Below are 12,309 nucleotides of genomic sequence, written 5' to 3' on the forward strand. Positions count from 1 at the left end.
AGAGAGAGCTGGAGAGACTAAACACTTTTTACATCATTTATCATCATTTCATTCAGTCACGTGAGGCTGTTCATTCCCGATTGTCGGGTTTGATGAGTTTTATCATTTAAGAGAAACTATAATCATATTCTGGGTTATTTAATATCGACGTCACAATCTGAATTTCAAAACGTACAGACGCAAATAATTCATAAATAAGACGATTGCATTCCTCCGGTAGAAATGGATCCTGTGCTTATACACAGGACACAGTTTGTTAACAGACTACAGAGAGACACACCTCTACAGTGGTGATTACTGTGTATCTTTATTAGTTATTAGTATTATTAAGTACAGTGATCATGTGAACAGACAAACTTCTCAAAAGTCTCTCCAGCTGTTACAGCCGACTGACAGCTGATCCAGCTGTGATCAGCTGATCCTCCGTCATCAGAAACAGACGTCGCTTCACGTGACGCAACTGAGGAAAGGACGTCTCATGTCTCTTAAAACATATTTCCTCGTTCCTCTCTCCTTGCATGGTTTCCTCCATGCATCCCTGGTGGGAGGGACTAAGACGCAAGGAAAGGACGCAAGTGAGGGAAACGGGAATGCAATTAAGAGACTTGGGATGTACCCTGTGTCTTTTGACTTCTAGGTGCAGCTCCCTAACAAGTGATTGAGGGCACCTGGATGAGGATGTGGTTTACCTATATAAGCACCTCCTTGCTCCGCCTTCGCTCTCTCTCTCATCTGCCTGGCACCAGACCCGGGTCTGCAGTGGGATTTGTGCACTACAGTTTACTTGTGTCCTGTAAATAAACTGGCAGCTGTGGTTGTTTTTAACCTAACTTGGTGTTGTGTCCCTCCTATATGTTGCGACTCCTGAGCCGGTCGTAACATAATGGGGGCTCGTCCGGGATACCTACTTTCTTCTCAGTTGAGGTAGAGAAGTAGTGTTTAGAATTTCAGTGTATCGTAGGGGTAAAAGTACTGTTAACACTATTTCTATACTGTGGCCTGAAATAGTAAAGTAGCTGCTCTTGTATAGACAGCCTAGTGATTGGTGCATTTCAATTACTCTCTGATTTTCTGTAGGTAAGCTGTGCTGTTTGGTAGCACTATTTCTGTGTGGTAGTGTTACTTTTTGTTGGTGGTTTGGCCAAAAAAAAAAACATGTTTACTGTTGTGTAATAATTAATCAAGGGGGAGCCCATTTTTGGGTGTGTTACCTTGTAGAGATTTGTTCCTCATAAAGTTATTTTTGTGATCTCACAATGAATTCTGATTTTCAAGAGATCAGTGAAGGTCCTCCAATAGAGCAGCTGGCTCAATGCAAAAAACAAAGCCCAGCTTATGTCTATTGCAGAGCAGTACCATCTTGAAATTGCTCAAACGTCCCTTAAGAAAGGTCAGCTTAGAGCTAAGGTAGTCACTGCACTCATTGAACAGGGAGTATTGCCCCGTGAATCTAGTCAGCCTGATGAGGAGCAGGGCTTACATGTGTCTGCAGGTTTAACTGTTGGGAAGACGGAACAAGTAATCTTGAAGTCTCAAGATGCTCAATCTGTACATTTGCGAGAATTGGAATTGCAATTCAGAATAAAAGAGCTAGAAATGGAGGCTAAGGAAAGAGAAGAGGTAAGGAGGTTTGAGATGGAGAGGTTGAGACAAGTACATGAGGAGAAAATGAAGGAGCTGGAGTTGAGGTCAAGAGCTGAAACTGAGCAGGCTAATTCTTATACATCTAGTCCTCGTTTTCATGTAGCTAAGAACAGAACATAGCTTTAGTTCCTCATTTTGGTGAGAAGGAGGTAGAAAAGTACTTTTCCCACTTTGAGCGTGTTGCTACCACCTTAGCATGGCCTAAAGAATTTTGGACACTACTGTTGCAGTGTGTACTGAGAGGTAGAGCTCAGGAGGCTTATTCATCTTTAACTCTGACCCAGAGCTCAGATTATGACATCGTTAAGGCAGCCATCTTGTGTGCCTATGAGTTGGTCCCTGAGGCCTACAGACAGAGGTTTAGAGGGTATTGGAAGGTGGAGAAGTAGACATTTGTGGATTTTGCTAGAGAAAATGAAATCCATTTCACTAGGTGGTGCACATCACAAAAGCTTGTGACCAAGGAGGAACTTCAGGAGTTGATCATTCTGGAAGAATTTAGAAATTGTGTCCCTGAAGTGGTGGCCACCTATCTGAGTGAGCAAAGGGTGACTAAAGTGGAGGAGGCTGCTGTGCTTGCAGAGGAGTATGTCTTGGCTCATAAAACAGTCTTTATTGGCAGAACAGGCGAGACTAACAGCTTAGCCTCTCCTAACCCCTTTCGTTTAAGACCTGGAAGCAATGGGTCTCCTTCAGTTCCCATTACAAGGGCTGCAGGTTTTAGCCAGGTGGACTCTGAGAGGATTTGCTTTTATTGCAAAAAGCCTGGTCATTTCATAGCAAACTGTCATGCTCTCAATAAAAAGTCAGAAGGTACTAAACCTGTAGGGCTAATCGTTGCAGTAGTTGCCCTGTGTAGATGGTCCTTGTCGGACCAATAAAAAAAAACTCACGGAGCATGACTCCTTTGCACCATTCCGTATGGAGGGGTCAATAGCAATTTCTGATTCTGAGAAGCTCATCCCAATTCGTATCCTTAGGGATACAGGAGCCTCTCAGTCCTTGTTTTTGGCAGGAGTTTTGCCTCTCTCTGAGAAGACCTCCACTGGTAGCAGTGCTTCAGTCCAAGGATGTGGGATGAGGTGGCTTAAAGCCCCATTGCATGTTGTGTATTTGCAATCTAGGTTGGTTACAGGCCCTGTTGTGGTGGCGATTCATCCCCAGCTTCCTTTAGGGGGAGTAGACCTGATTTTGGGTAATGATGTGGCTGGAGGGAAGGTGTTTCCTGCTCCCATTGTAGTGGATAGACCAACAGGCTCCGTAGTTGACAATTACCAGAGTGCTGATCTGTCATCTCGGGTGCCTAAAGTCCTTCTTGCTTGCATTGTAACTCGTGCCCAGTCAAGAAAGTATGAAGATGTGGTGAATTTATCTGAAGTGGCTCCACCTGTTGACAGTCTAGAGCACACATGTCAAACTCGAGGCCCGTGGGCCGAATCCGGCCTGCCACGTCATTTTATGTGACCCGCGAATCCGCCAGCAAAAAAAAATTTAAAAAAAGATTTTTTATTTTATTTTTAATTTGGAAAAAAATTAAAAGTTAGACTTGAAAATAAAAGTATCCCCATAGTCGAAAGTATGAGATAGAAAGTTGAAATTATGAGATAGCATGTTGTCTGTGTACTGACATTAAAACTATCACAACAGGTGGACAGGAGAGTCAACAGCCCGTAAAGAGGTTTTCCAACAATTGATTGAGTTGAAAAAGATCGACAAATAATCCCAAAATGTCCACCAAGAGAAACATTTATGCAGAGGGAAGAAAATGTAATGAGAGATGGGAAAGCGAATACATGTTTGTGCTTCAAGGAGAAAAACGGGTCTGTCTACTGTGTTATGATGCGTGTCGGTGATGAAGGAATACAATTCACGTCGCCATTTTGACACCAAACACGGAGCAAAATTTAGCCTCCAAGAAAAACATCAAATTGTCCAAGAATTAAAAGGCAGACTGCAATCACAGCAGAATATATTCACAAAAGCTACAGCCCAGCGCATGCTAAAGGTATGTAAGCAGGTGTGCTCCGATCAGATACAGACTTTTACAAATGTCAGTTTGTGAAGAACACCATCGCAGATCGAGTTCATGAACTAGCAGCAATCTAACAACACAGCTAGCCGAAGAGCCAAGCAGGTACTTGTATTTTTCATTAGCTGTTGATGAAAGCACAGACAACACGGACACAGTGCATCTATCCATGTTTATAAGACCTGACTCTCAGTGAGGAGCTCTTGGATGTAGCTGCCATGCACTGGACGACGACGGGGAGGAACATTAGTGATGCAGAGAGGTGACAAAAATAGCTTTGAACAAAGTTAATGTAATAACTTGTGTTTTATATTTGTCTTTGTTATTTTCTTTAAAAGTTTGATCTTTGATAGAGTAATGTAGGTTTGTTAACGCTAAATTAAAAGCATTTAAGTTATAATAACAGAAATGTGCTTAAATATATTTTTACATTTATATAACTGCATGTACAATATTTTTACACTTGAATAAACAATAATAAAATTCAGAGAGTTATTTAACAATATGTTAGGGAGTAGTTACAGTTGTACAGTCTTACAGTTACAACCGGCCCTTTGAGGCGACCGACAATGAGTTTGACACCCCTGGTCTAGAGGCTGATCCTGATCCTTCTGTAACTTCTGAGTTGCCTCTAGATAAGCTGTCCACTAATGCTGTTGGAAATTAGTCTACTGAAGTTAAGTTGACCTGTCCTGTCACTGTGCCTGCTGGGCCTGACACACAGTTGAAGGTTGGCAAGGAACAGCTGATGGCAGCCCAGAAGGCTGACCCTCCTTTGGCCAAGTGTATGGCAGCAGTGTTGCCTAAGGATGAGAGTGGTACTACTCATGCCACTTTTACTGGGAGGTTGGTATCCTCATGCGTAAGAGGGTTTCTTCTGTTGATGATGACAGTGAGTGGAGTACTACTGGTTGTTTCTGGTTCCCACAATGGTGACATTGTAAGGTTAATTGAGCAGCGTGCTTGTCATGTCGGCCCCACGGGAAGAGTCCAGATGCAGACGGAGGTTCAATACTTAAAACAGCATGGTTTTGGATGACACCCTTATGGCTGTCATCTTAAGGAAGGGAGTGTTGCGTATGGTTCTGTGTCCTGCTGTGAATGTTTGTGCTTGGGTGTGTGTGTGCGCATGTGTGTGTATTCTGTGTCTTTTGACTTCTAGGTGCAGCTCCCTAACGAGTGATTGAAGGCACCTGGATGACGATGTGGTTTACCTATATAAGCGCCTCCTTGCTCCGCTCTATGTTGCGACTCCCGAACCGGTCGTAACACCTGAAAAATGAAGAAAAACTAATTACCAATCAGCGTTAACTTGAAGATCAGAAATAGGTAATAAGTCAAAGTGATGAAATAACACATACTGTAACCTTTCTCACACAGATGATGTTGGAGAGACTTCAGAGAACAGAGGAACATCCGCCTGTCAGAGCAAAGGTAAAGCTGCATGTATGAGTTGTATTCTCTGGTTAGTATGGAAGCCCTGAGAGAAGAAAGTGTGCTAAATGTTTTCAGAAATACCCTCTGTGAGAGACATTATGACTCCAAAGAAGCATTAAATTCAGTTCCCTAGAAGAAAATGACCAATAGGATGTTCAGGCGGGAGGGCCTCCATGACAGTTTGAAGCAAACTTTTGTAAGTGGAGGTTTGACTTAGCGAGTGACGCCTGCGTTCATTGGAACGGGTCGATTGCCACAGCTTCAGATAATACGGATACCAAGCCATGGTCAACATAAAAGAGCCTTTTATGTCTAAAGTATCGGCCTCATGCTCCTGAGCACCTTCTCTGATGGCTCTTTGCAGCCCGTTGATAGCCACAGCAGGAGATGGCCCGTTGCCAAAAAACGACCTTCATGCGGTACTCAACAACTTCCTTGTTGATATTGAGGTCCTTGTGTCATTCAAAACAGAAACAAGTTGTAAAAAGACAACAATGAGGGATTTGTTGAGGTCACGACCTGTAAAGAGGCATTGAGGGAGACACCAAAGTCATGGCAGCTTGATTCAAAGATCTGATTTGTTTTTGTGCGAGCTGGAACCCAAACGTGGGGAGATACCAGCACTCCTCATCTTCTCTCAGTGGTGGTGCTACTTCCTCACGTCCGTTGGCAAAGATCTTCTCCATGAATGCTACATACTGTTCCTGCATCTCACGTTTCTGTTTTCAGGCTCATCGTAGAGATGCAAAACATTGGACTACCTGCACTTAGTTGTTCTGCAAAGACTGGCGTGGTTCTTTAAATGACAGTGTTAACCCAACTGTTAAGGTGGTCTCTGTAGACGTTTGGGTCCTTTATCTCAAAGAAGACGATGTCTTCACTGACAGAGCCAGGTTGTTGTCACGCTCAGTTAGATTGAATACCGTCTGTCCCAGCATCCTCTTAGTCCCCTTGCTTGGCTGTTAAAGTACTGCTGTGTCTCCTTGACGTACATGAAGCTTGTTCAGGGTTTAGAAAAATGTAATAGCAATCTTTGTCCAGCATGATGGTCTTGAACATGTTGACTCTCAGCTTATGTACATTACTCAGACACATCTCTCCTATTACTACCCAGCCCAGGTCGATCCGTGCTCGAAGGACGTCTCTTCTGAGTAGCAGGAGTAGTTCAGCTTCTGGGGTCCAAGCTGGGAACCAAGCACCAGGCTGGTGCTTGGTGTTTAATTACTGTTCAATTAGTGGTGAGGGAGAGGTGAGAACTCTGTAGTCCAGTGACTCGATCTGGAATCCTTCTGTCTTCTTGCCAGAAGTTTCTACGATGCCAAAGAAAGTTCTGCGGTTTGCTCTCAAGTTTGAACAGTTTGAAGAGCTCTGGTCCAGCTAATGAGCTCTCATCATCCAGAATTACAAAGGCTTTGACAGCCAAGCTCTTGAAACCCTTGGGGTATATTTCTGAGGGGCAGATCTTTGAGCATGAGCAGGTCCACTGACCTGGACCAGAAACGTCTGTGCAGCTTGTTCTAACAGCCACGTTAAAATGATCTTCTCCCTCGCCGCTATTCTCTTGTGAAGGTGAAGGAGCCTTGATGGCGTGAGTTGATGCATCAGGATGCATGGCTGCATCATGAAAGGTGCTGTCACATTCAGAGCACTTCACAGAGGACTTGCAGTCTTTGGCGAGGTGGGAGATTGAAGAACAGCACCTGAAACATGTCCCTTTCTCCTTGAGGAAGGCTTTCCTGTTGTCGAGGAGTTGTTTTATGAATGTTGTGTATTGTTTTGAGTGGATGGGACTTTTAGTGTAATGGGAGGTTGTTGTCATTGGTTGCACTGACTGGGTGCACTCATGTGGGTTTGTTGGTGATATTTTGGATTTATATTTTTAAGTTGGAGCGTGCTGCGGTAGGCGTGTTGTCTCACTTCCGGTTGACAGTGCATCTGTTTTTCTGGTAGGGTACTTTAGCTGCTTTAGCTTAACCAAGTTAATTGTGTCATATTCTTCATTACAGAGGCTAATTATCCGTTTTACATTTAAACTTTCGTTAGTTCTGCTGAAGCACTCAAATCTCTCTCCCTCTTCTGGTGACTTCTTCTTTTCGTTTCACTGAAGCGTGATGGTTATATGACAGTTTCCCATTTCTTTACACAGTCCTTTGCATTTGAATACTGCAAAGTCTTTTGAGTCTCAGGGTTGGGTAGTAGAGGGCAGACAAGGCAGTGCTCCATAGTGTGGTCTGCTTCTCCACATTCACAGGTGGTTTGGCCAGTCTTGTAGCCCCATCTGACCAGAGCAGCTTTTGATCGTCCCGTTCTCGTCCTGAGGCGGTTTAGTGTTTTCCATTGAGCCCATGGTGCTTCTGGGCCAGGGGGAAGGTTTTCAGTGGGGGTGTTCCCATGACAGTTGGAGGATGGTCATTCTCAAGCTTTTCCCTCCAGAGTTGGATTCTGGTTTCTTCCTGAGACTTTGTTAGGGGCTGGACATGGCTGAGAAAGCTTCTTCTTGATTTTAGCCGTTGGGTCGGACAGGGACATCCATGGAGGAGATGGCGTTCATCACTAGTAGATTTTGTTTTCGGCTGGCAACTTCCCGTCTAGTATCAGCAGGGGCAATGCCAGCGAGGAGGTGAAGGTTGCTGGTGTTGATGGGTTTCAAGCAGCCAGTGACCTCTTCTGGTGGCCTCCTCGCTAAATCAAGACTTTACATGTTGTCCAGTACTGCTAACGTTAGCTACCGTACTTTAGCTTAGCAGTTAGCGATGGCTTCACTCTTTCTCTCTCTCTCTCGGTGTGTCACATGGTAAGCTATTCCTCTGCCTCCTTTAGGTATAATGGTACATGTTATAAGTGTAGCGTGTTTGCTGTGTTTGAGGCGAGGCTGAGTGAATTAGAAGCACACCTCTGCACCATGGAAGCTCAGTCGTTAGCTACTAAAGTTAGCCCACCGTAAACCAGTTTACTACGATTCCTTTAATGCCAATCAAAGGTTCTAGTCTCTGCAACAGGATGTAATGATCAATGGTGTTGAACGTAGCTTTAAGGTCTAACAAGACCAGAACAGAGACGAGTCCTTTATCTGATCAATCAGAAGGTCATCAGTTATTTCACTAGAGCTGTCTCTGTGCTATGATGCTTTCTAAATCCTGACTGAAAATCCTCAAACAAATTATTGTTACATAGAAAGTCACACAACTGATTCACAACTGCTTTCTCAAGGATCTTAGAGAGGAAGGGAAGGCTAGAGATCGGTCTATAGTTCTACACCTCTGGATGGAGAGCGGGCTTCTAAAGAAGAGGTTTGAATACAGCTACTCTGAAGGACTGTGGTACATGGCCTGTTAGTAAAGACAGGTTGATCATATCGAAAGACGCGCTGAGTTTGAAAGAGAACTGAAAAAGAAAAGAAGCTCACGGACCAATCAGGAAACAGTCCAGTACATGAAGGAGAAGATCAGAGAGAATGTGTCTCCAGAGAAAAGCATCAATCTGTTCCACTGTCTGAATGAACTGAATGATGGTTCTCTAGTGGAGGAGATCCAACAGTCCCTGAGTTCAGGACGTCTCGCCACTGATGAACTGTCTCCTGCTCAGTGTTCAGCTCTGATCTTCATCTCATTGTCATCAGGAAAACATCTGGACGTGTTGGACCAGAAGAACCTGAGTCTGGTGCCAGCAGTCAAAGCCTCCAACAAAGCTCTGTAAGTACCCAGATAACTGCCTGTAATAGCTTTATCACATGAGCAGAGTAGTTCTCAACTCATGAAAGTCTTCTGTTGCCAGATTTAATAAACTAATTGCTTAGTTGATCAATTGAAAAACATGCAAATTGTTTCTTCAGTTTCATTGCAACTCCACAGATTAATGCAGCTTTGAAGGTAAAAAAATGTCACTTTGTTGTTCAATCAAGACTAAAAGTTATTAGAGATTAGGATTCATTAATCATGGTTATGTTCCAGTCATACACACAATAAAAGAATCTAATCCTCGATTGTTCAATTAATGAACTCAGAAATGTTGTATTTTACATTGAAGAAGAAGAAAGAACAGTATTGTGTTTGTCTTCATCACTAACTCTCCTTCAGGCTGAGTGGCTGTAATCTGTCAGAGAGAAGCTGTGGAGCTCTGTCATCAGTCCTCAGCTCCCCGTCCTCTAGTCTGAGAGAGCTGGACCTGAGTCACAACGACCACAGCTTTACTGATGCACTCTCACTGCTCTCATCAGCAGCAGCTGGTTTTATCACACAAGCTCTGATAAACTCACCGTACACGAGCTGCTCAGCAGCAAACAGCAGACAGACACATCTAGAGACTACAGCTGGTTAAGAAGGTGGAACATCTAAAGCAGCTGAAGAGACGGATGTTTATGAGAGAGTTTTGTGGAACTTCTTTTTAACCTCAGCACTCTACGATTCTCTGTGATGTCTCATAGAGTTTCTAGTGAAGCTGGTTGATTCTTAAAACATATTTTGGTGATCTACAGACGTCTGCTGTCTGTCCGTGATGATAAATAGATTTAGACTTAGTCACCGTTTGAGTACAATATCTCTCCACTCTGCCACTCTGTTCTGCTCTTCTCCTCCGAGGTGCTACCATTAGCATGAAAGAAATAGACAACTGTTAGCCAAGACATTTAATATATTAACTTCATAAGTTATTAATATGTCAATGTTGTGTTTCACAACTTGTAGTTCTTCAGTGAGTGTTCAAATATAAATTAATGCTGATTTAAAAGGAAATGTAGGGTATTTATTGACAGAGGCTGAATATAATATTCATAACTATGTTTTTATGTGTTTATTATGACCTGACACTAAGAATGGTAGAGTTTTCCTGAACTTAGTCCGCCGTCTCACACCACCATGTTTCTACAGCAGCACAGAATGGACACTGGCTCTAGAGAGACTTTAGTGTTTCTACATGACCTAAAGGAAGAGATGGGTACTATAATAAAAGACCGGAGTATTGATAAGCTCCGACATTACTGGTGTTTGTTATTAGTACTTTTGTACTTTTAGTACTAAATTAGCTTAGCAGGAAAACCAACAGCAACACACAAGCTGCACTCTCCCCACAGAGTTTATCTGTTCTCTACTGATTCATACAGGCTGAAGCAATCACCACACAATCCCCATTTCGCCAGACCATCATTCCTGCTTTGTAAAAGAAAACGGATACATGAATACGCACATGACGGGATGCTTCGTCATTAACAGACAATGCATATAGTCAAAATCAACGTAATTAACACAATGACAAGAACAAACTCACAAGAACCAGTCACATATATTTATATGACAACAAAGCAACAAATCAATCCAGCAGACCTGCAGCGCTAAAACACGTATTCATCCACACACTGAAGAGCACGAGCCATTCAAATATTATTCACATCAGAGGGAACAATATTAACATATCATAACAAAGACACCATAGACAAATGAACACAGTAGTAACGGTACTGCAAATGTAAAAACACAAAAGCACTTCACTTACCAAAGCTGCTGTTCACTTAAAGACAAAGTCCATCCTCCTTTCTTTGATTACAAAGAGTTTAATGATGCGGTTGTACAGAACATCAGTGCGGTTCAGTTCCAGCCAGGAGTCCTGCTGTGAACTTGTTCGTTGAGCTTTAGATCCACTCAGTCTCAGCTAAAGTTTTCAAAAGCACCGTAGCTTGTACGTTACCTGTCTGCTATGGTGTCTATTGCTGCCTTGGTTAGCCACCTCAGGTGAAGCCCCCCTAAAATGGGCCTAACGACACCCCTGGTGACAAACATGGAGACAAAGTGTTTATAGAACATTTTACAAACTTCTCAAGTTTGTCTCGTTTGTGTTGAGGTTCGTTACGTTTCTATAAGATATGTTTGATATATGATGAAGATCAGTGATGATGATGAAGCTTCATTCTGACTCTGTTTCTTCCTCCAGGGTTGAACCTGCTGGAGATCAGAGGCTGAAACCTGTTCTGAGGAAGTGTGAGTGTCCACTTTGATTCATGAAGTCTCAAATAAACTGATCAGCTGTGTTTGATGATGAACTGATGCTGTTTCATGTCTCCTTCTCTCCTTCAGTTTCCTGTGAACTCACAATCGACACAAACACACTGCACAGATGGCTCAAACTGTCTGACAACAACAGGAAGGTGACATATGAGGGAGAGTATCAGTCATATCCTGATCATCCAGACAGGTTTGATGTCTGTACTCAGCTGCTGTGTAGAACTGATCTGACTGGTCGCTGTTACTGGGAGGTCGAGTGGGGAGGAGCGGTTTCTATATCAGTGAGTTACAGAGGAATCAATAGGAAAGGAAACAGTGATGACTGTTGGTTTGGAAATAATGATCAGTCCTGGAGTCTTTTGTGCTCTGGTGAAGGTTACTCTGTCCGTCACAATGAGACAACAACAGACATCATCACCACCTCCTCCTCCCCCTCTGGTAGAGTAGCAGTGTATGTGGACTGTCCACATACACTGGCTCTCTGTCCTTCTGGCTCTCTGTCCTTCTACAGAGTCTCCTCTGACACACTGATCCACCTCCACACCTTCAACACCACATTCACTGAACCGCTTTATCCTGGGTTTGGGTTCTGGTCCAGGTTTGGTGGTTCAGTGTCTCTGTGTTCTGTGGAGGAGGGAAAGTCTCCTCCTCTGTAAAAACTCACACTGCTGACGATGAGATTCAGATCAATAGAACAAAATATAATCAACAAATAAATCACTTTTATATATTATTATGGAGATAACAATCAACATTTATTGATCCCTCGGTGAAATTCAGAAATGAATACTTTAGTACTTTTACTTTCATTGTGAATGCAGGACTTTCAGGTTTTACTACTTTAACTTAAAGATCCGTTGAAGACTTTTGGATGAATGAACATAATATTAATTAAAGCTGCGAGCAGCGACGAATGGGCCCTCGCATCCTCCCGCACGTCGGGGGATGTTTTTTTCCTGCGTGGACCGCCTGACGCTGGAAATTCCGTTTTGCAAATAGTCCGATGCTTCCTGTATCCGCTGCCTGGCGCTACAGAACACGTGCAAACATGCATCATGTTGCTCCATATCAAGTGTAAACCACATCGTGTAAAAGTCATGTAAATCGGATGCCGTTTGTCACAAAACGCAGATTTCCTTTCACGAGCAGGTGGCGCTGGGAGTATTAGTGGACATTAGCTTGTAGACATCCTCAGGCCATGAGTGT

At 43.3% G+C, this 12,309-nt stretch overlaps 1 protein-coding gene across 1 annotated transcript in view; it reads left to right on the forward strand.

Annotated features, from left to right (window-relative positions):
• The window catches only part of LOC116400229 (neoverrucotoxin subunit alpha-like), a 15,521-nt gene extending 3,366 nt beyond the window's left edge, over positions 1 to 12,155 (forward strand). Inside the window, exons 2-5 of the mRNA XM_031877962.1 lie at positions 5,054 to 5,107; positions 8,730 to 8,802; positions 11,033 to 11,079; positions 11,176 to 12,155. Coding sequence (XP_031733822.1) covers positions 5,054 to 5,107; positions 8,730 to 8,802; positions 11,033 to 11,079; positions 11,176 to 11,759 — 758 coding nt within the window. The 3' untranslated portion in view covers positions 11,760 to 12,155. The remainder of the gene's footprint in view (positions 1 to 5,053; positions 5,108 to 8,729; positions 8,803 to 11,032; positions 11,080 to 11,175) is intronic.
• Positions 12,156 to 12,309: the final 154 nt, after the last annotated feature.

The sequence above is a fragment of the Anarrhichthys ocellatus genome, unplaced genomic scaffold, assembly GCF_004355925.1.
Source record: "Anarrhichthys ocellatus isolate YVR2014 unplaced genomic scaffold, GSC_Weel_1.0 scaffold156, whole genome shotgun sequence".
NCBI lineage: Eukaryota > Metazoa > Chordata > Actinopteri > Perciformes > Anarhichadidae > Anarrhichthys > Anarrhichthys ocellatus.